Raw genomic sequence first — 22581 nt, 5'->3', positions numbered from 1 at the left:
CCCGATTCTTTCTCCTCCGCCTTGTCTGATGCCATTACCAGCTCTTCCCTCCCCTCAGACTCTACTGCTTTGGATCTAGTCAACTTCTACAACCACGCACTCTCCTCCTGCCTCAACCGATTAGCCCCTCTCAAAACAGCTACAGTCTCCTTCTCCACCTCTGCCCCTTGGTATACCCCGGATCTCCACATTTTAAAAAAGCAACGCCGAAAACTTGAACGCCTCTACAGAAAAACCGGTCTCACAGTTCATGCCCAAGCCTACAAACACATTGTCAATATTTACAACTCTGCACTCAAAACAGCCCGTTCCAATTTCTATTCTCAAATTATTCACTCTAACTCTTCCTTATTCTCCACTTTCGCAAAACTCACCAAACCCAAGGACAATATCACTGCCACATTCACAACAGACAAATGCAATAACTTTCTGTCATCTTTTCACGCAAAAATCCAAACTATACACAGTTCACTTGCATCCACTTCCTTCAGTTCTCCTTCCTCAGATCTTAACAGTCCACCTCTAACATCTCACAGCTTTCCCTCCTTTTCTCCTCTTGCTCCCTCTGACATCTTCAAACTCATCTCAACCATGAATTTCTCCAGCTGCATTCTCGACCCCATACCATCCTCTCTTCTTAAAACCTGTATTCCCACTCTCATTCCTCTTATCATTAACATCATAAACACCTCTCTCACCACTGGCTCAGTCCCCTCCCCACTCAAACTCGCCACCATCACACCCCTCCTGAAAAAACCTGGCCTTAACCCCGACAACCTGGACAATTTCAGACCCATTTCCAATCTCCCAATTCTCTCAAAAATTCTGGAACGATCCGTCATAACCCAACTTCAGCACCATCTCCACTCCTCCCATATGTTTGAAACATTTCAATCTGGATTCCGCGAACACCACAGTACTGAAACAGCTCTCATCAAAGTAACCAATGATCTTCTCCTTGCCGCTGACTCTGGTTCCATCTCCATCCTCCTCCTCCTCGACCTTTCCGCTGCATTTGACACCATTGACCACAACATCCTCCTCCACCGTCTTCAGTCAATTGGGATATCTGGCACTGCACTCCTCTGGTTCACCTCCTATCTCTCCGATCGTCACCACTTCGTCTCCATCAATAACCATAAATCCCACACCTCTCCAGTCACCCATGGTGTCCCCCAAGGTTCGGTCCTCGGCCCCCTCCTCTTCATAATCTATATGCTTCCCCTCGGTCAAATCATTCGCCACCATGGACTCAATTTCCACTGTTATGCAGATGACACTCAACTTTACATTTCATCTAAATCCATCACCCCTGTCATTCTCTCTCACATCTCAAACTGCCTGTCCGACATAAAAACCTGGATGGACAATAACTTTCTCAAACTCAACAGTAACAAAACAGAACTTCTCATCACCGGACCCAAAGCTCTCCTCCCCTCTGTACAGAACCTCACTCTCCTCATTGATGGTCACCCTGTCACCCCCTCCACCTCCGTACGCAATCTTGGCATCATAATGGACTCAACACTGTCATACCAATCACACATCAGCCACCTCACTAAAGTCTCCTTCTTTCATCTCCGCAACATCGCCCGCATCCGTCCCTCCCTCTCCCAAGCCACAGCTGAAATACTCATTCACGCCTTCATCACATCCAGACTCGACTACTGCAATAGCCTCCTCTATGGTCTTCCATCTTCTCATCTCCAAAAGCTGCAATACGTCCAGAACTCTGCCGCCCGCCTCCTCACCCACACCCGCTCCAGAGAGCACATCACCCCCATCCTCCAACAGCTTCACTGGCTTCCAATCTCATACCGGATTCAATACAAACTCCTCCTCCTCACCTACAAGTCCCTCCATAACCTGGCCCCTTCCTACCTCACTGACCTCCTACAACAGCACTGTCCCTCCCGCCGCCTACGTTCTGCCGACTCTAATCTCCTCACACCCATCACTCGAACTGAGCTCCGAACCTTGGGGGACCGAGCCTTCGCCGCTGCTGCTCCCTCACTCTGGAACTCACTCCCAAAACCCATCAGGAACTCGGACTCATTACAAAACTTCAAATCACTCCTAAAAACCCACCTGTTCAAACTAGCTTTTCCCACCTCTTAATTCTTCATTCTGTCTTTGTGTTATGTTATGTAAAGCGTCTTTGAGTGTCCAAAAAAGCGCTATATAAGTTTGAGGTATTATTATTATTATTATTATTATTATTAATTTTCATTTCATTTGTTTATTTCAGGCCATTATTCCTTGTCAAGACAACAAATATATAAAGCTCATATAATCAAGTAACAAAAAAGAGCAGCAAAGCTAAGTAACATTGCAACATCAACTACATGCCTGAAAAGGAGTGGGAAGAAGAGAACTTAAAGGGAAACTTAAATTGATGCGCGTTAAGTCTTTTGTGTTACAAGCAAAACAATGTTAATAAAGGTATACTTGATTATAAGTTGATCTATGTTACTTTTTTTCTTTAATTGGAAAAAAAGGACACAATGTTAGGCTGAGGAGTACTTATAATAGTAATATTATAGACAAATGATACTATTTACAGTGGCGGCAGAGAGATGGGGGGGGCGCGAAACATTTACGTCTTCCTTGGGGGGGGCGTAACAGAAAATATTTGAGAAGCACTGGCCTAGGCTAAGGTGGGAGAGCAGCTTCGGCGAGGTTTTATGTCTCACAGCCGCTGAGTGAGAAACAAGCTTGAATGAAGGAGGGCGGGGGGAAGGATCGCATCAAAGATCGCTAATTGCGAAAAGAGGTCTCACTCCTCACTTTTTTTTTTGGATGAAACCTTTCCTCAACAATATTTACATTTTAACTAACTTATCAAACTAACTTATTAACTTATGAATTCTTTGTTCTTTTTAACACGAAGGCATGACATCATGTAGACTAGAGTTGACACTGGCTGAAAATGGCGAAACTTCCACTTGAGCTTTCCCCCCCTCAAAAAAAGTCGTACAGTATATATTTTTAATTTTATTTAGAATTTTTACTTTTTCATAGCAATTATTTTGTTCTTGCTCTAATATTGAGCAACATGAGCTCTGGCTGTGGGTATAGTCTAGGATCTTTTTATTTTAATTTATATGAAATATTTGTTATTTTTCAATTTATTTATTTTCACATTATATTCATGTTCCAGTTTGCAAATATGTTCTGAAAAAAAAAATCCTGTTCAATGGAAAAAAGTTTTGTTTTTTTTCTTTTAAAAACCCATACATCTCAAAATTTTGGAGCTATAATTGCAATACCGTGAAAACGCGGTATTTTTGCTCACGGTTATCGTACCGTCAACATCTCATACCGGCACATGCCTAGACACAGTACAGTCTAATCGAGCCAGGGCGGGCACAGCAGTCTCTCAGGGCGGGTAATGCCCGCCCATGCCGCCGGGTCTGCGCACAAGTCAAAAAGCATTGGGTGAAAAAAATACTCAAGTACCAAGCAAGTGTTGATCATCCTTTATTTTTCAAAGTCGTCATTCCAAATTCTTTGTTGAAAAGAATACTTCTTACTCATGTCTGATATTTTTCAAACTGTAACGAGGAGCCAAATATTGTTCTCGAGTAAGCATTAGTGAGTATTATTTTCAAATGAAATCACTCAAAGTACTTATAAAATGTTCAAAAATGATTGTGGTACAAGTATTAACAAGTAAATCAATGTTAACAAGAGAGGAGTCCAAAGTTGTACTCTTCAAGTAAAAGTAGCATGACTTCCAAATATACGCATGGAACTAAAAGTTGTATTCACAAAGTCAAAATGTATTGAAAGAAAAGAATGCTGCTTCATTATTTTGACTCCTGTAAAGTCTTATCACATGACCTGGCCAATAATTGAGAGTCAAATCATGTGGAGAGAAAAAAAAAAGGAATGGAGATTAAAAAGCCAAAAATCAAGCCGTGTCAATGGCGGTCGTAACATCAGGTCGAATGGGGATTATATTTAGAGGACATTCTTCATCTGCTGTTTGAAAGTAAGGAAACATTTTGGTGTCACCGGACAAGTCTGGCCAATTGGGAGAATTCTCCTTTTTCCACAATTGGGTGTTTGTAGTAGTTTCAAAGAAGGACAACGACCTTTCATTGGTGTCAACTGTAACTCGGATCCTCTGCAATTTGAAATGCGGATTCCATTCTCCAAATTCCGTCCCAGGCTGTATGTATTGACCATCACGAAATCCAATGGTCCAACAAGTCCTTTGTTTTTTCAACTGAAAGTTCACCCACATAACCCCCACCCTCCAGTCATTGTTGCCTCCCACCTCGACGTCCCACACGTGTCTTCCTGGGTCCAAAGCCCCACCCAGCACACTCAGGTTTGTTTGGAACCTCTCTGGATTCTTTGGATGCTCCTGCCCTACTTCTTCCAAACTCGGACTGTTCAGATCTTGGGACAGATAGATTCTGGGATTGGCTGTGTTGGGGTCCAGAATGACGGGAATGTAGGTCAACGAGTCCTTCATCCATTCCCACACCTTGAACCTGAGGTTGCCCACGTGTTTGTCTTCATCCAGCAGACCTTCTAGCAGCAGATGCGGCATCTCGGGCAGCTCCTGGATTCTGCTCATCGCAGTCTCAAAGTTCTTCATGAAAGAAACGTTGTCAGACTTCAGCTGCTTCCTAGTGCTGCTCACGACATCCGAGAGAACGTTGATTTGTTTGCTGAGAACCGCTATCTGCTCCCTAATCGCTCGAGTCTTCCCCTCCTCTTCAAACTTGACCGCAGACAACCTGCTGTCCTTCTCCAAGTCGAGAATGAAACGGATCCCCTTAAACTCCTTCCTAATCTTGCGTTCGACCTTCGCTCTCTGGGCTTTGATGTACTCTGCCTGTTCAATTAAGATGTCTTTACGGTAGCGGGCATCTTTTACTCTTTCCTCTGCCTTCTGCAGGCCTTCCTGGAGTTCCTTATGATAATCTTTCACAATTTCTTTGAGGGGCCGGAACCTGTGACCACGGTGGATTTCTGCATTTGAGCACTTATAGCACACAAGCTCCTGGTGGTCCAAACAGAAGAGGTTGAGTTCCTCTTTGTGCAAGCTGCACATGTCTATAGACTGGGAAAGGTCCTCACATACCGCCTTGAGTGCAGCGTTTGGACGCGGATCACTCAATCCAAACACTGTCCCACAGAGTTGACACAATAGTCGTTCTTTGGCAATTGACTCTTGCAGACATGTACGGCAGATGTTGTGATCGCACAGCAGAATGAGAGGATCTCTTAAGATGTTCGTACAGCCGGGACATCGATGATAGTCCTTGATCCGTTCGGCCATTGTTTTAGAGAAGACTGCGTTTGTCTCGGAGAGCAAGTTCGGAATGTCGAGCTGCAGTCGTTCTGCAAAACAAAAAGCAGCATTCTTAGATACAATGGATTGTTTCATGTCCTACCAGAAAGGGGGGGGGGAGGGCTGTGCTACTTCGCTGTTTTTCCACAGCAGGTTCTGGTCCCCATCAACGGCGAAAAATGAGGGAACACTGCTGACCAAAAGTACTGGCACCCCTGCGATTCTGTCAGATAATGCTCAATTTCTCCCATAAAATGACTGCAATTATAAATGCTTTGGTAGAAATAGCTTCATTTATTTTGCATGCAATAAAAAAACATAAGAAAATGGGGATACAATTGAACCATTATCATTTACACAGAACTCCAAAAATGGGCCGGACAAAAGTATTGCCAGCCTTTGATGCTTTTTTAATTTGTGTAATCAACAGCACCTGTAACTTACCGGTGGCACAGAACAGGTGGTTGCAATGACACTTGCGGCCAGTTAAAATGGATTAAAGTTGACTCAACCTCTGCCCTGTGTCCTTGTGTGTACCACATTGACCACGGGGAAAAGAAAGAAGACCAAAGAACTGTCTGAGGACTTGAGAGGCAAAATTGTGAGGAAGCGAGGGCAATCTCAAGGCTAGAAGTCCATCTCCAAAGACTTGAATGTTCCTGTGTCTACCGTGCGCAGTGTCATCAATAGGTGTCAAGCCTACAGCACTGTCCTCCCTAGATTGTATTAATAAAAATAAACAATAATGCTAAGAATAAATTTGTCATTTATCCATTAAAAAAAGTTTTAATTTCATACAATTAAAAAAATAAAAATCGAGAAGACATTCATATGAACTAATTAGGGCTGTCAAATTTATCGCGTTAACGAGCCGTAATTCATTTTTTCAAATGAATCACGTGAAAATATTTAACGCACGCACGGAACGACCCACTCACGCATTGCCGCAAACGGACTACAATGGCGCAGTTTTACGTATATACGGAGCTAAGAGGCAGTGACAAGTGAGTGGAGTGGATACAGGCATCCATTTGGACTGTGCTTTTAATTGCCAAAAGCTTTGAGATCTCTTCCACAACAATTATAACTATTGAGGCAAGCAACATGGGGAAGAATGACAGGAGTTGATCTTTTTCTTAACACCCTGCATTGAACACAACGCAGAGAAGATATAGCATTTGCAGCCCCACACAGTCAGGGTTGCCCCACTTCCCATCATGCATTTGGGCAGAACAGTTAAGTCACGACAGTATCGTTTACTGAAAGCTCAACAAATACAGTAGATGGCAATATTCAGTCACAATATACAAACTCACATTTATCCTTTAAGAATCTATGCGTGGATCCCTTTCACAGAATGTTAATAATGGAATGCCATCTTGTTGGTTTATTGTTCTAATAAACAAATACAATACTTATGTACAGTATGTTGAATGGATATATCAATCTTATCTTTCCATTTCAACAATAATTTACAGAAAAATAGGGCATATTTTAGAGATGGTTTGAATCGCGATTAATTACAATTCATTTCTAAGCTGTGATTAACTCGATTAAAAAAAATGTAATAGTTTGACAGCCCTAAAACAAATACTTTTTTTTTTCTTTGACCCTGCTTCCTAAAGGAATCGGATTCGAGAACCGTTCTGAACCGGAATCGAAACATGGAACCGGAATCGTTCAATTTCAAACAATGCCCAACCCTAGTCATGGGTCTTCCAGCAGGACAATGACCCGAAACACACTTCAAAAAGCACCAGAAAATAGTTTGAGAGAAAGCACTGGAGACTTCTAGCAATGAGTCCAGACCTGAATCCCATAGAATACCTGTGGAGAGATCTGTAAATGGCACCCTTCAAATCTCAGAGACCTGGAGCAGTTGGCCAAAGAACAATGGTCTAAAATTCCAGCAGAGCATTGTAAGAATTGATGGATACCGGAAGCGGTTGTTCACAGTTATTTCATCTATCGGTTTGAGCTCCCAAGTATTAGGCTGAGGGTGCCAATACTTTTGTCGTGGAGTTCTGTCTAAAATGATAATGATTTCATCGCCCCCCCCCCCCTCCCCCCTATTTTCATTGTAACCAAAACAAATGAAGATATTACTATCAAAGCATTTGTAATTGCAATCATTTTCTGGGAGAAATTGAGCATCATCTGACAAAATTGCAGGGGTGCCAATACTTTTGGCCAGCATCGTGTATATATACATATATTAGGGATGTCCCGATCCAGGTTTTTGCACTTCCGACGCCCAATCCATTTAGACTGGGAACGTTCGTTCATTCGAAATTGGGCTGCAGCTATCGATTATTTTAGTAGTCAATTAATCCATGAACTATTTAGTTTGAATAATCGAGTCATCGGATAAGGAACATGAAAAATTAAAATACCTGAGTTGAGCCTCAAACGGTATAAAAAAATAAGGATCTATGTACAACAAAAGAAGAGCTGACATAGCAAAAGTCCGCTAGCTTAAATGCTATTAAAATGCTAATGCTTTTTTTTTTTTTTACAATTCACCTAACAAATGGCTCAGAAACATATTCCCACAAAAAATGGCTAGATATACCTTTAAAATAAATTACGAATGCATTCAAAAAATCCTTAGCTCAAACAAAAACTAAGCTTGTGTTGGTCTTAACATGGAGCAGATGGATTCAGCCATGTGAAATGAGATAGACTAGAGGGCCGTGTATCCACCCAAATCAATGAAAACAAATGCAAACCATTTCAAAACAAACCATTACAACGCCACTTTAATGAAAGGAATACTCAAAGCAGCAAAATTGAATTGGAATCTTTTTTTCTAATCGAATACTCGAGTTAATCGATTAATTGTTGCAGCACTAATTCGAAACCGGAGCATTCGCAGTCATTCTGTCCAATTTTCGGGAAAGTAGCTGAATATCAACAGGTAAATGACCTTAAATGGCCCAAAATGACCTCGTCGCCTGGCATTGGCTGCCAATGACGGCCATAGACTTGTTTAAAAGTTTAAAATATGCGAGTGAAGTCGTTTTTTTTTTTTTAAAAAACAAAATATTAGACATCAATTAATGATTCTAAGCTAAAAATGATAGAATAGAGCTGAAACGAATACTCGAGCAACTCGAGTAACTCGAGTTTAAAAACTGATCCGAGTAATTTTATTCACCTCGAGTAATCGTTTATTTTGACAGCTCTAAGCATCACGTTTTGCTCGGACTACTTTTAATGCGGGACAACGCGCTGTGGTCACGAGCGTAGAGAAAGAAGCAAAAAAACAAACAAACAAAAACTTACTCCAGCCGACGGCTGCTACAAACGACGCCGACGTTGCTAAATTCTAGCCCGCACGATGTTACGTTGGTGGCAGGTAGCGTCTGATGAGTCTCATAGAGATCACATGTATGTTGAATAGATGCATAATGACAGACTCGGCCGCGTCTGGGCAGCGTTAGCAAACAGCCGCCATCTTAAAGCAGTAAAGCGCTAATAAAGAGCGCTAATAAATAAGATTAACGTTACTGTCACAAGCTCAAGTAACGTTAGCCCTGCGGAGGGCTAGGTTTATAATAATTAGGACCACTTTCGATGCGTGGCTAACGTGTCTTACATACAGGCTTTAACATAACATAGCGTTGTGGAGTGATGAGGGTGTAAAATAAAAACTCAGTAATGCTAACTCTCAATTTTAGCTCAGTAGTCATTGCTGGATAAAACATCAAGTAGCACTGGTCCCTAATGTGCTCCAATACAGCCTGTATCATACATTTATTTTGAACACTGCAAAAACTCCAAATCCTATCAGGACTTACAGTTTAGATTAACTTAAAACTTAACTAGAACTTAAAAATGGCTTGACACAAATAATAATAATAATACATTTTATTTCTAGAGCGCTTTTCAAACACACAAAGACGCTTTACAAGAGACATGGAATCACGGTACGATAAAAAGGTATTAAAAGGATAAAAAAAATTAAAAGCACAATAAAAAGAAGTAAAAATATGACAGCTAGGGGTTATGTGGGTAAGAAAGAGTGAACAGGTGTGTTTTCAAATAGAAATTCAATTGAAACATGTGGGAAAAAACCTTTTAAGTAATGTGTGTTATCAAGCGTAACGGCATTTATTTTTTTTTCTTTTTTAATAAGATCTAAAGATTTTTTGAGTGAAAGCAGTGAATTAGTCTTTTTTTATTCTGGTTACATCTGAGATGCAATTGTTGGCTGTTTTCAACAATATACAGTACATCGAAAATAAAGACATTGATTGACTGAAAATGGTTCAAGATTAGATCAAATGTCTTGTTTTCTCATGCATATTTATTATAATTGCTCTTCACCTAAAAATATATTTGTTTTATCCGATTACTCGATTAATCGATAGAATTTTCAGTCGATTACTCGATTACTAAAATATTCGATAGCTGCAGCCTTAAAATAAAATCTTGTTCTATCAAACACAACAGTTGTTTGGGCTTAAAATACAGCAGTTTCTTTTAAAGTGGAGTGCACGAGTTTTCAAAGAAACTACACCACATTCTCCCTCTGGGCTTTGATGTACAACACCTGTTGAATTAAGTGCTCTTTATCATCGAAGACGAAACTGCTGCATTTTGAGCCCAAACAACTGTTGAGTTTGAAAGAACAATACGTCTACAAACTATTCTTAAATAGTCCGTTTTTCCCTGAAAAACAGCCATAACACGACGGTAATTCATTATGTTTATTATTCAAAATGTCTGTTGTTTTTAGCTTAGAATAATTCATTCATTGATGTCTCATATTTCATTAAAAAAAAAAATAAATAAAAATAAAAAATTATTCACTCACATCTTTTAAACAAATTTAGCCACAATGAAAAAAACCCAACTTTTTTTTTTTTCAAAAAATGCCCTCCTGTTCAAAATTTTTCTTCCCCCGGAAAATTGAGATTTTAAGCTTTCCAACGTATCGCACGTGCATATCGGACAATTTTGAAAATCGGCCAAATTGAGGGTCTCAGAGCAGAACTTCAAGTCACCGGAGTGTTTTCCTCCTAATTGTCCAGTATGCATGTGTGATATATCACTGGAAAACTTCCAATCTCTGAACCTTTGATAGAATACACCGTTCAAAATTCAAAAGGGCTGATTTTTTTTCGTCATATTCCCTTTGAAAGCCAGCCAAACACTAAAATTTGTAATAATGACATAATTTTCGTCTCTGCGTTTGTTTGATTTGGCAAAGTGATTTAAGGCCAGCGTTATGTGCTTTTAAGTTCTGACAAAAATCACAAAAAGTCAACAATCCTCCCATGAAACTTAACAACATGCCCCTATTCAAAATAAGTGGGGGGGGGGGGGGGGGGGGGAAATGCAATGCGATTTTTATACATGACTACACGCCTGGAAATCACATTTTCGAACAAAAGTCTCAGCAGGCAAATGGCACTTACCTCCCTCTCGGTGTCCACACAGAAAAGGAAAGAATCATCAAAGCGCGGCCAATTTCAAGGAGCAGGTGTCGCGTTAATAACTGACCCTAGGGGAAGCAAACAACATACATACAAAGAGTTCCAACTTTGCAAGAGGATTGGCGGAAAAAATCAAATTGAAAATAAGGAAGCAACCAAGTTTTGTCTCATTATAAAATAGAAACAGACAATGTTTGCAAGTCCGAGATACAGTGGCGCCTCCAGAAAATTTTTCATAGGGGTGGCCACTTCAAATCTTGGGGTGGCCAAAACTAAAAGCCATATTTTCAGGTTTTCATCATATTATTGCGGTAAAACAGTCAGGGGGAAATGATCAGAAAGACGTAAGGACACGCACGGCTACTGATATACTTTGGCGTATTGTGTAATATTTGATGTTACTAATGATTTGATGTGCATAGTTCAGAACTGTCCAGTCAACATTTTGAGTTCCACAACAATTGTTTTATTGTGTTATGTATATATTAGGCATAAGGTGTACATTTAACTAGGGCTGTCAAACGATTAAAATGTTGAATCGAGTTCATCACAGCTTCAAAAATGAATGAATTGTAATTCCTCGCAATTCGAACCATCTCTAAAATGTGTCATATTTTTCTGTAAATTATTGTTGGAATGGAAAGATATGACAAGACGGATGTATACATTCAACATACTGTACATAAGTACTGTATTTGTTGATAATAACAATAAATCCACGAGATGGCATTAACGTTACTAACATTCTAAATTTTAAATGTTTTCAGGTCATTCATTCTCAGACAGAAGCAGCACGGCAAAACGCCACGCCAAAATATAAGTAAAAATATCAAAATGGCTTACCTCTTCGTCCTCTGAAGGACCATGGCCCCCAACAAAATGTTTACTGCATATGAAATGTGAATGGCTTCACCTTGCTGGCGTTAAACGTCCGCGCAAGTTGATCCATTCTTCACATTTTTTCCTTCGTGTTTTTGGTTTCGGGAAACGTATGACGAAAACATCCTTCGTATGTCGTAATGTCATTTCCATAGCAGCGGTGTTCGGCATGTTCGTTTTTGAACGATTACCGGAGAGAACAAGCAGAAATGTAATGGATTGTATGCGTGTGTATAATATCCCGCTTATTCGTTAGGAGGGCAACGTCACGGTCTAAAAATAGCATTTAGGCGGTACGCTATTCACTGTAAAATCATGAAAAGGCCTTCCCGAAATGCCCCCAAATCAACAGGAAGTCACCTCAAAAGGCCCTGAAATCCACAAGATGTGACCCAGTATGAACAGGTATTGAACTTGAAATGCCCAAAACCATCAGGAAGTGACCCAGGAAAACCTCCAAATCAAGAGGAAGTGAACCCAAAATGGCCCCATATCAACAGGAAATCCCCCAATATCAACGGGAAGTGATCCTGAAACCCCCCCAAATCAACAGGAAGTGACCCCAAAATCCCCTATATCAACAGGAAGTGACCCTTGATTAGGGCTGGGCGATATGGCCTTAAGTACGTATCACGATAAATTGAGCAGATTTACCTCGATAACGATAAATGACGATAAATTCGCCCAAGCAAACTGTTATATAGTTTGAAAATTTGAATCAATGCATGGAATACGAATGAACAGTTTCTCATTAAATTTATTTACCAGCTTTCAATTAAACAATTGCACACGCAGTCTAAACATTAAGTATTAAAAAAAATCTTGTAAACAATAAGAATTCTTGTGTGAACATTTATAACAGCTTGTATGACTTGAAAAATATCATCACTTGAATTTCATTAAATTCATTCCGCATTGTTATACACTAGATAGTGGCATACCTTTAGATATTTAGAATAGATACAAATACGACACATCCACCCGCCCCCCAGAAATTAATACTTCATTAAAAAATAAAATGTTTCACAAACCTTTCCTTTCTTGTATTCGGCTCAATTATTTACATCTTATGGTTTTGGAAATCCTTACAGTATGCAATAAATAATATCCCTGTTCCCAAGCACTGTGCTTACTGTACTGTAATTTTTACAAAAAATAAACAATACATAGTTACTCCCCGTCATCTAGGACGAGCCACTTACAAGACTAGCACTGTTGTGTATGACAAATACTGCTTTGAACACATCTTCACAGACAAAAGCAATGACACAGGCTTAAAGAGGTCAACTTTCATTGTGTAAATCACACTTAATGACGACAGGATCTCCTGGTTGAAATAGACGACATCCACTTAATTCTATTGAAGATATGTAATGCTGAGGCAATTTGTCAACTTTACTTTTAAAAAGAAACGTGCACTGTTTATCCAGTAGATGGGGCTGTTGCAGTGTGTCAAACAGTGATCCAATTTAGGGCAATTGTCTTAAAAGTGGTTCATTGTTTCAGAAAGCCTCGTTTTTTCCATCCCTATCTGGAACCCGTCAAGAGTTTACTTAATGTCGGGTGAAAGTTTGGCGAAGCTAACTTAAGCCCGACTTCATCCCGTTTACTTGTAGCGTTAGCCTCTAGCGTTAGCAGCTAGCGTTAGCCTACCGGGCTTCTGTCTGATTGGCTTCCTGAAAACCATGTGACTCCAAACGTAAGCACACTGTCTGCTTTCTTAAAGGGGAATGCACATAGCCGAACAACACAGACTCAAAGTGGGATGAAAAGACTATATTTTCTTCTTTTATTAAATTACCGAATTCACCGACATGGCCAAAATTACGTCGGTCATCGTGAAGAATTTCGGTAACGGAAATTTTCGGTTTACCGCCCTGCTCTACCCTTGATCAACAAAAAGTGACCCCAAAATCCGCTTATATCAACAGGTGACCCTGAAATGCCCCATAATCAACAAGAAGTCACCCAGTATGAACAGGAATTGACCCTGAAATGCCCCAAACTCAACAGGAAGTGACCCAATATGAACAGGAAGTGATCCTGGAATGCCTCCAACTCAACAGGAAGTGACCCGATATACCAGCCATCACGTCAAAGCTACCATCGCTATTTCTCCAGGAATTGCATGTTTTTCAGCACCCCCTCCCAGTCCACATAGATTGGAAGTCTAGCACTGTCAATGGGAGCCAATGAGTGCCCCATAATGACTAAAACTAAAATATCAACTAAATTATAATTTTTTGTGATTTATTGCATATTTTTAAATTTATAGTCCAAAAACTACAAATCAATCAGTTTACATGGCATTAATCAATGAAATACTACCTATTGGTCTTTGTCAGGTGACGTAACGCTTGCAAAAGCTGCAGTGCATTGTGGGTTGAATCGCCATTTTGGGTGCACCGCTCACTTATTGTAAACAACTGAGCAGTGAGAATCGTCTTTGCTTTCATCATTGTCTTTGATAAAATGGGACACTCGTGTTGTGTGAAAGGCTGCCATACTAAATCACACGACAAAAATGGCAGCAAAGTTAACCACCACGTAAGATGTTTTCGTTTCCCCACTTGGAAGAGAGGTTATGGACGGCAGGTTGAGGAACTAACGAAGAGGCGTCGGATGACCTGGCCTGGGTCGCAGCGGTGAGACGGAAGGGTGACTTCATGCGTGTTTGCTCTCGGCATTTTCATGAAGGCAAGTCAGAGCTTTTTTTTAAGTATTGATACTGAATATGCTGTTTTTTGTTTTCTAAAGTCGCTATTTTCTCATTGGCTAACCTTAGCTAGCTAGCCAGCCTCACTTGTAAACTGCAGGCAAAGAGGGAGGGCAGAGGAAATGGCTTCATCTGTTCGTGATAAATCAGTGTTTAATTTCTTCAGTCATGGTTTATAAAAACATGACAGAGTGAATGATTTGGAAGATACAGGTAAACAGCAAAAATGCACAGAAATATTTATCAATGCGTGGGATTTCCTCTTGACATCTGATGGGATGGTAGCATGTCTTATTAAGTGGTTATGATTGTGAAATGCCATGGAAACATCCAATCTTACCTAACTTTTCTAAATAAAACCTAACGTGATTGCAGGTGAACCAGCTTATGAAATGATGGAGACGGACCCAGACTGGGCCCCATCCCTACATCTGGGACACACATCTGTAACACCGACAAACACTGCACGCTCTGCAAGACGAGGTAGGAGTGAGCAGCTACGGAAGGAGACATTGCAAACACCATGGGGGTCCAGCTGGATGCAGACATTGAAGAGCTGCAGACCAAGGAGGGACCATCTGAACCTGGTGAAATAAACAGTCACCAACAGAATGAGGAGGGGACACCTGATGCTGAAGAAGAAAGTGGTCAGCTACAGACTGAAGATGGGACACATGAAGCTGGAGAAGAAGGTGATCAGCTAATCACAGAGGATGAGGTGCACAACACCAGTCAGAATTTGACACAGACTTTTATTGACCGTTTTGAAATTCACAGCGAAACCATCAAATCTGAAAGCACGTGCCCAAATGTTTTCCAGCTACAAGCACCACCACACTATGAAGTACTTAATATGTATTACATCCAAGGTAGCCATTTGTTTCTTATCAAAAGGCTGGGGTGGTCGTACAAGTGACAAACTTATAACCCTGAACAGTGGTTTTCATGATAATTTGTTACCTGGGGACATTGTCTTGGCTGACAGAGGTTTTGACATACAGGAATGTGTGGGCATGTTGTGTGCAGAGGTCAAACTCCCAGCATTTACAAAAGGTAGCTGTCAGTTAGTGTCACACCGTGGTGAGGTTTGTCGTGTCATGGTTATTTCCTGCTTTATTTTGAAAGTCTTCCCCTGCTTGTTTCAGAGCACTTGCCCTTCCTCATGTGCTCCCTAATCACCAATTAGTTCCACCTGTTCCCCATTACCTTCTGTGTGTATATATAGTCAGCCTCCCCTTTGTTTTGTGCCAGGGTGTCTTCGTCCGCTGACGTGTCATTCCAGCCTGCTATCGTCCACAGCCAAAGCTACCACGTGAACCTAGTCCTGAAGAATTTAGTAAGGCTTTTTGAGTTTGTTTGCTGCTTTGCGTTTGATAGTATTTTTGCCTTCCTTGTGAAGTGAATTTTTGTTGAAGAACCTGCCTTTTGATCGCGAATATTTTGTCAGCTTTTCTGAGTTAATTTGTTACTTTGTGTTGATGATGAGATTTTTGCCTCCCACTGTGGAGTGACCTTTTGTTGTGCCATATTGTAAAATAAATACATTTTTGTTAAACAAGAAAACTCTGCATTTGAGTCCTGCCTCGAGTCCAGTCCTGACAGTACACTCTGGCCAGTATGGACTCAGCAGAGTTTAACCAGCTGTCTGCAGCCATGCGTTCCCAAGAGACCCGTATTGCTCGACAGGAGGAGTTCCAGACTGCCATGGCGGCTCAGCTGGTTGGGTTAATACCCCAGCTTAAGGACCTCACCAGCAGCCTGCATTCGACGACCAGACCATCAGCTGAGCCCACCCCACCTGTGGCTGTTGCAGTCCCGGCAATTCCTGCCCTAGGGACCGGGGCCAAGCTGGCCCCCCCGGAACTGTTCTCCGGTGAGCCGGGGAAATGCAAACATTTCCTGATTGACTGCTCAATTCATTTTGAGTATTCCCCCCAAGCATTTACCACAGACCGATCCAAAATTGCCTTCATGATTTCCCACCTGGCCGGCAGGGCAAGAACATGGGCCATGGCTGAGTGGGGCCGAAATTCCTTGCTGTGCCACTCTCTTGAGGAGTTCAAAACCGCCCTCATGACAATTTTTGACCCGGTTTCCACAGAAAGAGAAAGAGCAAGGGAGCTGAGCGCAATAAAGCAAGGCAATGGCACAGTCATTGATTATTCCATCCGATTTCGCACATTAGCGGCAGAGAGTGGGTGGTGCCCTACTGCCCTCTACGATGTATTCCTGAAAGGGCTGTCAGTCCCCATCCAAGAGCGACTGGTGCCATTGGACCTCCCGTCTGACCTGGACTCCCTCATCGCCTTGGCCATGCGGACGGACAACCGCCTTCATGAATTCCAGCAGCGGCAGAAGGGCCGAACCACAGGGGAGGTGTCACCGCAATCCCGGGAGCAACAGTGGCTGGAGCACCGCAACTCGTCGTCCAAAGCGGACCTTTTACCCCCTGTGGAAGAGACTGAGCCCATGCAACTCGGCCGGGCACGGTTGACGCCAGAGGAGCGACTGCGACGACAGCAAGAAGGCCGTTGCTTCTACTGCGGGGAATCGGGTCACCTCGTTGCTTCCTGCCCAGTCAAAAGACCAAAGACTGGTAATCAAGCCAAAACATCAGAGCTTGCTCCACGACCCTTCACGCCAGTTAAGGTAACCCACCGTGCAACCACTACTGACTTAAGGGCTCTCATTGATTCAGGGGCAGATGAGAACTTAATGGACTGGGGCTTGCTTGCAGACTTGGGGCTTGAATCCGTACGCTTAGCCAAGCCTCTTGAAGCCAGAGCCCTGAATGGCGAGAAACTGTTCACCATTACACACTCTACAGAACCAGTAGAACTTTATACTCATGGTCACAAAGAACACATAACCTTCCATCTCTTTCAGTCACCAGCCCGGATGCTAATTCTGGGCCACTCATGGCTGTGCAGGCACAGACCCCACATAGACTGGGGGTCAGGGGCAATTCTGTGTTGGGGAAAAGACTGTTCTAAACATTGTGTGCTCCACTCTGAAGCTGGGCCATCTGCCGCGTCTGTTAATAATGTTTCTCTCAGTGTTGCCACAGACACTGAGGTCGACTTGAGAGCTGTGCCCTCTTGCTACCACCATCTTCAGGAAGTTTTCAGTAAATCCAAAGCCATGTCACTGCCACCACATAGACCATACGACTGCGCCATAGACCTGATACCTGGTTCCACCATTCCCAGGGGTCGCCTTTACTCAGTCTCCGGTCCAGAGAAAGCAGCCATGACGGAATATATAGAAACTTCACTAAAGGCCGGGCTTATTCGTCCTTCTTCTTCCGCGGCTGGAGCTGGTTTCTTTTTTGTGGCCAAGAAAGACGGGTCGTTAAGGCCTTGTATTGACTATAGCCCTCTAAATGCTATTACTGTCAAGAACCGATATCCATTGCCTCTCATGTCGTCTGTGTTCGATCAACTCCAACAGGCGGCAATATTCACAAAGTTAGATCTTCGTAACGCATACCACCTTATTAGAATCAGGGAGGGGGACGAATGGAAAACGGGTTTTAACACACCTAGTGGTCATTATGAGTACTTAGTTATGCTGTTTGGGCTCACCAATGCCCCAGCAGTCTTTCAGGCAATGATCAATGATGTATTAAGAGACTTCTTAGATCACTTTGTCTACGTGTACCTAGATGACATTCTCATTTACTCACCCGACCTTCGCACTCATAAGAGACATGTGGCAACAGTTTTGCAGCGACTATTGGAAAATAATCTTTACGTCAAGGCAGAGAAAAGTGAATTTCATGCCACAACCATCTCCTTCCTGGGCTTCATTGTAGCCCCTGGAAGTGTGCAGATGGACCCGGCTAAAGTGAGCGCTGTGGTCGAATGGCCCACTCCAGATAGCCGCAAGAAGTTACAGCAATTCCTTGGATTTGCAAACTTCTACAGGCGGTTTATCAGAGGATTCAGCGCAATAGCGGCACCATTGCATGCTCTTACTTCCTCCAAGGTGCGGTTTGCCTGGACATCAGAGGCGAAGGCCGCTTTCCAGGACCTCAAGACCCGCTTCACTACAGCACCGATCCTGACCATGCCAGACCCCAAACGACAATTCGTAGTAGAGGTGGACGCTTCCAACGAGGGCATTGGCGCCATCCTGTCTCAACGCTCCGAGCAAGATGGGAAGATGCATCCTTGCGCTTTCCTGTCGCCGCGGCTGTCCAAGGCAGAGCGCAACTATGATGTCGGCAATCGAGAGCTCCTGGCTGTCAAAGTTGCGCTGGAGGAGTGGAGGCACTGGCTGGAGGGGGCAGAGCACCCCTTCATTGTCTAGACAGATCATAAGAACCTAGAGTATCTACGCACAGCCAAACGTCTCAATTCCCGCCAGGCCAGGTAGGCGCTGTTTTTTAATCGTTTTTCTTTTTCCCTTTCTTACAGGCCAGGGTCCCAGAACACCAAGGCCGACGCGTTGTCACGGCTCTATGACCCTGCGCCTGTTGCCAAGGCTCCCGAACCTATCCTTCCACTGACCTGTGTGGTTGGAGCGGTGACCTGGCAGATAGAAAATGAGGTCAAGCAAGCTAATGGTGAGGCTCCACCACCTAGGGGGTGTCCCGAGAATCGACTTTTCGTTCCTGTTGCCATGCGCCCCCAGGTGATTCACTGGGCCCACACTTCGCTGCTTTCCTGTCATCCGGGAGTACGGCGAACGATGCACGCCATCTCCCGGAGGTTCTGGTGGCCTTCTATGGAACTGGAGGTCCGGGAATACGTCAGGGCATGTTCGGTCTGTGCCAGAAACAAGACTTCTGCAAGATCACGAATGGGCCTCCTGCAACCGTTGCCCATCCCCACAAGGCCATGGGCCGACATATCAATGGACTTCGTCACGGGGCTCCCAGTCTCCCAGGGGAATACCACAATCCTCACAGTGGTGGACCGTTTTTCCAAAATGGCCCGCTTCATTGCCTTACCTGCACTCCCTACAGCCAAAGAAACTGCAGAAATCATGATCAACCATGTCTTCAAGGTCCATGGTTTCCCGAAGGACATCGTCTCTGACCGGGGGCCTCAGTTAGTTTCCCGCTTCTGGAGGGAATTTTGTTGCCTAATCGGGGCCAAGGCCAGCCTGACCTCAGGCTACCATCCAGAGTCCAATGGCCAGACCGAACGCCTAAACCAGCAGCTGGAGACTGGCCTCCGGTGTCTCGTTTCCCAGAATCCTACAACATGGAGCAAACACCTGGTCTGGGTAGAGTATGCCCATAACACTTTGCCCACTTCAGCCACAGGATTTTCCCCATTCCAATGTGTTTTTGGTTATGAGCCACCTGTCTTCGTAGCCCAGGAACAGGAAGTGTCTGTGCCATCCGCTCATGCCATGATCCGCCGTTGTCGGCGTATTTGGACAGCCGCCCGGCAGGTCCTTCTTCGCCAAGGGGACAGGGTCAAGAAAGCCGCAGACCGCAGGAGGCATCCAGCACCTCCCTACCAACAAGGTCAGAGGGTTTGGCTCAGTGCTAAGGATCTGCCCCTCAAGGTTCCGTCCAAGAAGCTTGCGCCGCGTTTTGTGGGCCCTTTTCCGATCTCTAAGCTTGTTGGTCCTGCGGCTGTCCGTCTTCGTCTGCCTCGCTCCCTCCGGGTCCATCCCACGTTTCATGTCAGCCGAATCAAGCCTGTTGTGGAGAGTCCCATGGTCCCGGCTGTTCCTCCTCCTCCGCCTCCAGTGGTCATCGATGGGGGTCCCACGTACAAAGTCAAGAGGCTGCTGGCGGTGCGCTCCAGGGGTCGGGGTCGGCAGTATCTTGTGGACTGGGTGGGGTATGGTCCAGAAGAGAGGCAGTGGGTTCCGTCTCGGTTCATCTTGGACCCCAGCCTTATCACTGACTTCCACCGAGCCCATCCCAACTTGCCTGGACCGTCTGGTAGCCGGTCCTAGACGGGGGGGTTCTGTCACACCGTGGTGAGGTTTGTCGTGTCATGGTTATTTCCTGCTTTATTTTGAAAGTCTTCCCCTGCTTGTTTCAGAGCACTTGCCCTTCCTCATGTGCTCCCTAATCACCAATTAGTTCCACCTGTTCCCCATTACCTTCTGTGTGTATATATAGTCAGCCTCCCCTTTGTTTTGTGCCAGGGTGTCTTCGTCCGCTGACGTGTCATTCCAGCCTGCTATCGTCCACAGCCAAAGCTACCACGTGAACCTAGTCCTGAAGAATTTAGTAAGGCTTTTTGAGTTTGTTTGCTGCTTTGCGTTTGATAGTATTTTTGCCTTCCTTGTGAAGTGAATTTTTGTTGAAGAACCTGCCTTTTGATCGCGAATATTTTGTCAGCTTTTCTGAGTTAATTTGTTACTTTGTGTTGATGATGAGATTTTTGCCTCCCACTGTGGAGTGACCTTTTGTTGTACCATATTGTAAAATAAATACATTTTTGTTAAACAAGAAAACTCTGCATTTGAGTCCTGCCTCGAGTCCAGTCCTGACAGTTAGCAGCTAAAGATGTGGAGGAAACTCGGAAAATAGCACATCTGAGAATCCATGGTGAAAAGTTCATCAGAAATGTTTGTCAGAAGTATAAGATCTTAACAGGAACCAAAACCATAAACATGATTCTTCCATGTGAAGGTGAAGAAGCCACATTGTTGGATAATAATAATAATATGTCTGTGCAAGCAAAGTTTTATACGTTTTTAGATGACCTAAACCTGTTTAATAAAGCATGTCAATGACAATTTTGAAGTCTTCTCGAGTCTTTGCCTCTCTTAAGTACATAAAGAACTGGTATTGGTTTTGATAATGAAGAGTACTTTTCTTTATTAATTACATTCAAACGATGTTGTGGAGATTAACACTATAGGAAATACGATGTTTGCTAGCAAAACAAGAAGCATGACAGTTTTACTTTTTTTTCTTTTTTAGATGTTTTACTAAAATTCTCAAAACAGTAGCAGCACAGTGGTAAACAGAAAATAGCAATACAAGGAAATATAAAATATGTGCATACCAAGTCAAATAACACTAGTTGTAGAATAATGTGTTCAAGTAAATTTGTCCCACTTCACATGACAAGTCCTGCATTGAGAGAAGTGCACATCTTTGCATGGCAATGTCAACACTGAAACAATATATTGTGCAATATACATGAATTTGCATGTTATTATGACAGTTCCTTAACCTGTTTTAGTCATGTGATGATATTCAAGGTACAATTCAAGTTCAAGAGTGTTCAAGTAAGAGCTGTATCATGTTTCTGAGAGGAGCAACAAGGATGACGGCTGTTTTCGCAGTCCTGCGGTCGAAATGAGAAGAGATCCTGCATCCAGCCATTCGTGAAATGTCCGTGAGCTTCGAGAGATTTATAGTTTTCAAAATGTAAGCACTGATACCTTAAACGAGGGAGTTTTTTATATCCAGCGATGAAGTTGGAGGCAGTAATGTGGCGTCGAAGCTACTCCTGTTCAGGTTTGTTTACATCCGTGGTACACTCAAAATGGCGCATGGAGGCGTGTCAGCTAGTTTGGGCATGTGACTGACAAAGACCGATACCTCTCTCAGCAATTAAAAATAACGTGGAAGGAAATGTGGGGTAGAAAGGTGGTAGTTGATCATTTACTTGACACCCTATGTTATTTCCCAACGCAGAGAAGATATATCAATTGGTACCACGACGCACAGTCATGGTTGCGCTTCCCATCATGCATTTGGGCAGAAGTTAAATGGCTGCAGTATCATTTACTGAAAGCTCAACAAATACACTAGATGGCAATATTTAGTCACAATATACAAAGTCATATTTAACCTTTAAGAATTAAAAGTCTTTCTATTGGTGGATCCCTCTCACAGAAAGAATTTTAAAAATGTAAATGCCATCTTGAGGATTTATTGTCATAATAAACAAATACAGTACTTATGTACTGTATGTTGAATGTATATATTCGTCTGAGTTTTATTCATTTTTTTCCTAATGCATTGCCAAAATGTAAATGATCGGGAAAAATTATCGGGAATGATTGGAATTGAATCGGGAGCAAAAAAAAAAGCAATCGGATTGGAAAATATCGGGATCGGCAGATACTCAAACTAAAACGATCAGGATCGGATCGGGAGCAAAAAAACATGATCGGTACAACCCAACTCTAAAGTCAAACAAAGTCAGGAATCTTCTGGAAATACCTTAGGATATTTTTCCAGCCTGGAATGTATACTCAGGTGCAACTGAATAAAAATAATGAGCCACCCCAGTTTGCATAACTGTGGA

The 22581-nt window shown here is 42.9% G+C and overlaps 2 protein-coding genes across 5 annotated transcripts in view; both read right to left on the bottom strand.

The window, feature by feature from the left end:
• Nucleotides 1–2337: 2337 nt before the first annotated feature.
• LOC130922689 (tripartite motif-containing protein 12A-like) lies at nucleotides 2338–14869 on the bottom strand. Its single transcript, XM_057847600.1, has 3 exons — nucleotides 14752–14869; nucleotides 4283–5358; nucleotides 2338–2349 (listed from the first exon to the last, which is right to left on the bottom strand). The coding sequence occupies exons 1-3, from the start codon at nucleotides 14867–14869 to the stop codon at nucleotides 2338–2340; spliced, it is 1206 nt and encodes a 401-aa protein (XP_057703583.1).
• fam83ha (family with sequence similarity 83 member Ha) overlaps nucleotides 5296–22581 on the bottom strand; it is a 52625-nt gene continuing 35339 nt past the window's right edge. For 3 of the 4 annotated variants that reach the window (XM_057848152.1, XM_057848151.1, XM_057848148.1), the window contains 2 exons: nucleotides 10732–10817; nucleotides 5297–5358 (listed from right to left, as the gene is read on the bottom strand). The gene's annotated coding sequence lies outside the window, so the exon portion shown is untranslated. Of the gene's footprint in view, nucleotides 5359–10731; nucleotides 10818–22581 lie in introns of all 4 variants that reach the window. The other variant, XM_057848149.1, reaches the window with a different exon arrangement.

Source organism: Corythoichthys intestinalis, chromosome 10, assembly GCF_030265065.1.
Source record: "Corythoichthys intestinalis isolate RoL2023-P3 chromosome 10, ASM3026506v1, whole genome shotgun sequence".
Taxonomy (NCBI): Eukaryota; Metazoa; Chordata; class Actinopteri; order Syngnathiformes; family Syngnathidae; genus Corythoichthys; species Corythoichthys intestinalis.
This window is presented reverse-complemented; position numbering and strand designations above follow the sequence as displayed.

Bases quoted from the DNA above. Each gene is read 5' to 3' on its own strand.
- LOC130922689 (XM_057847600.1), bottom strand. From the start codon at position 14,869: ATGGTGTTTGCAATGTCTCCTTCCGTAGCTGCTCACTCCTACCTCGTC. The intron at 5,359-14,751 runs GTCCGTCTCCAT...TTTGTTTTGCAG, and splicing joins AGGGATGGGGCCCAGTCTGG to AACGACTGCAGCTCGACATT.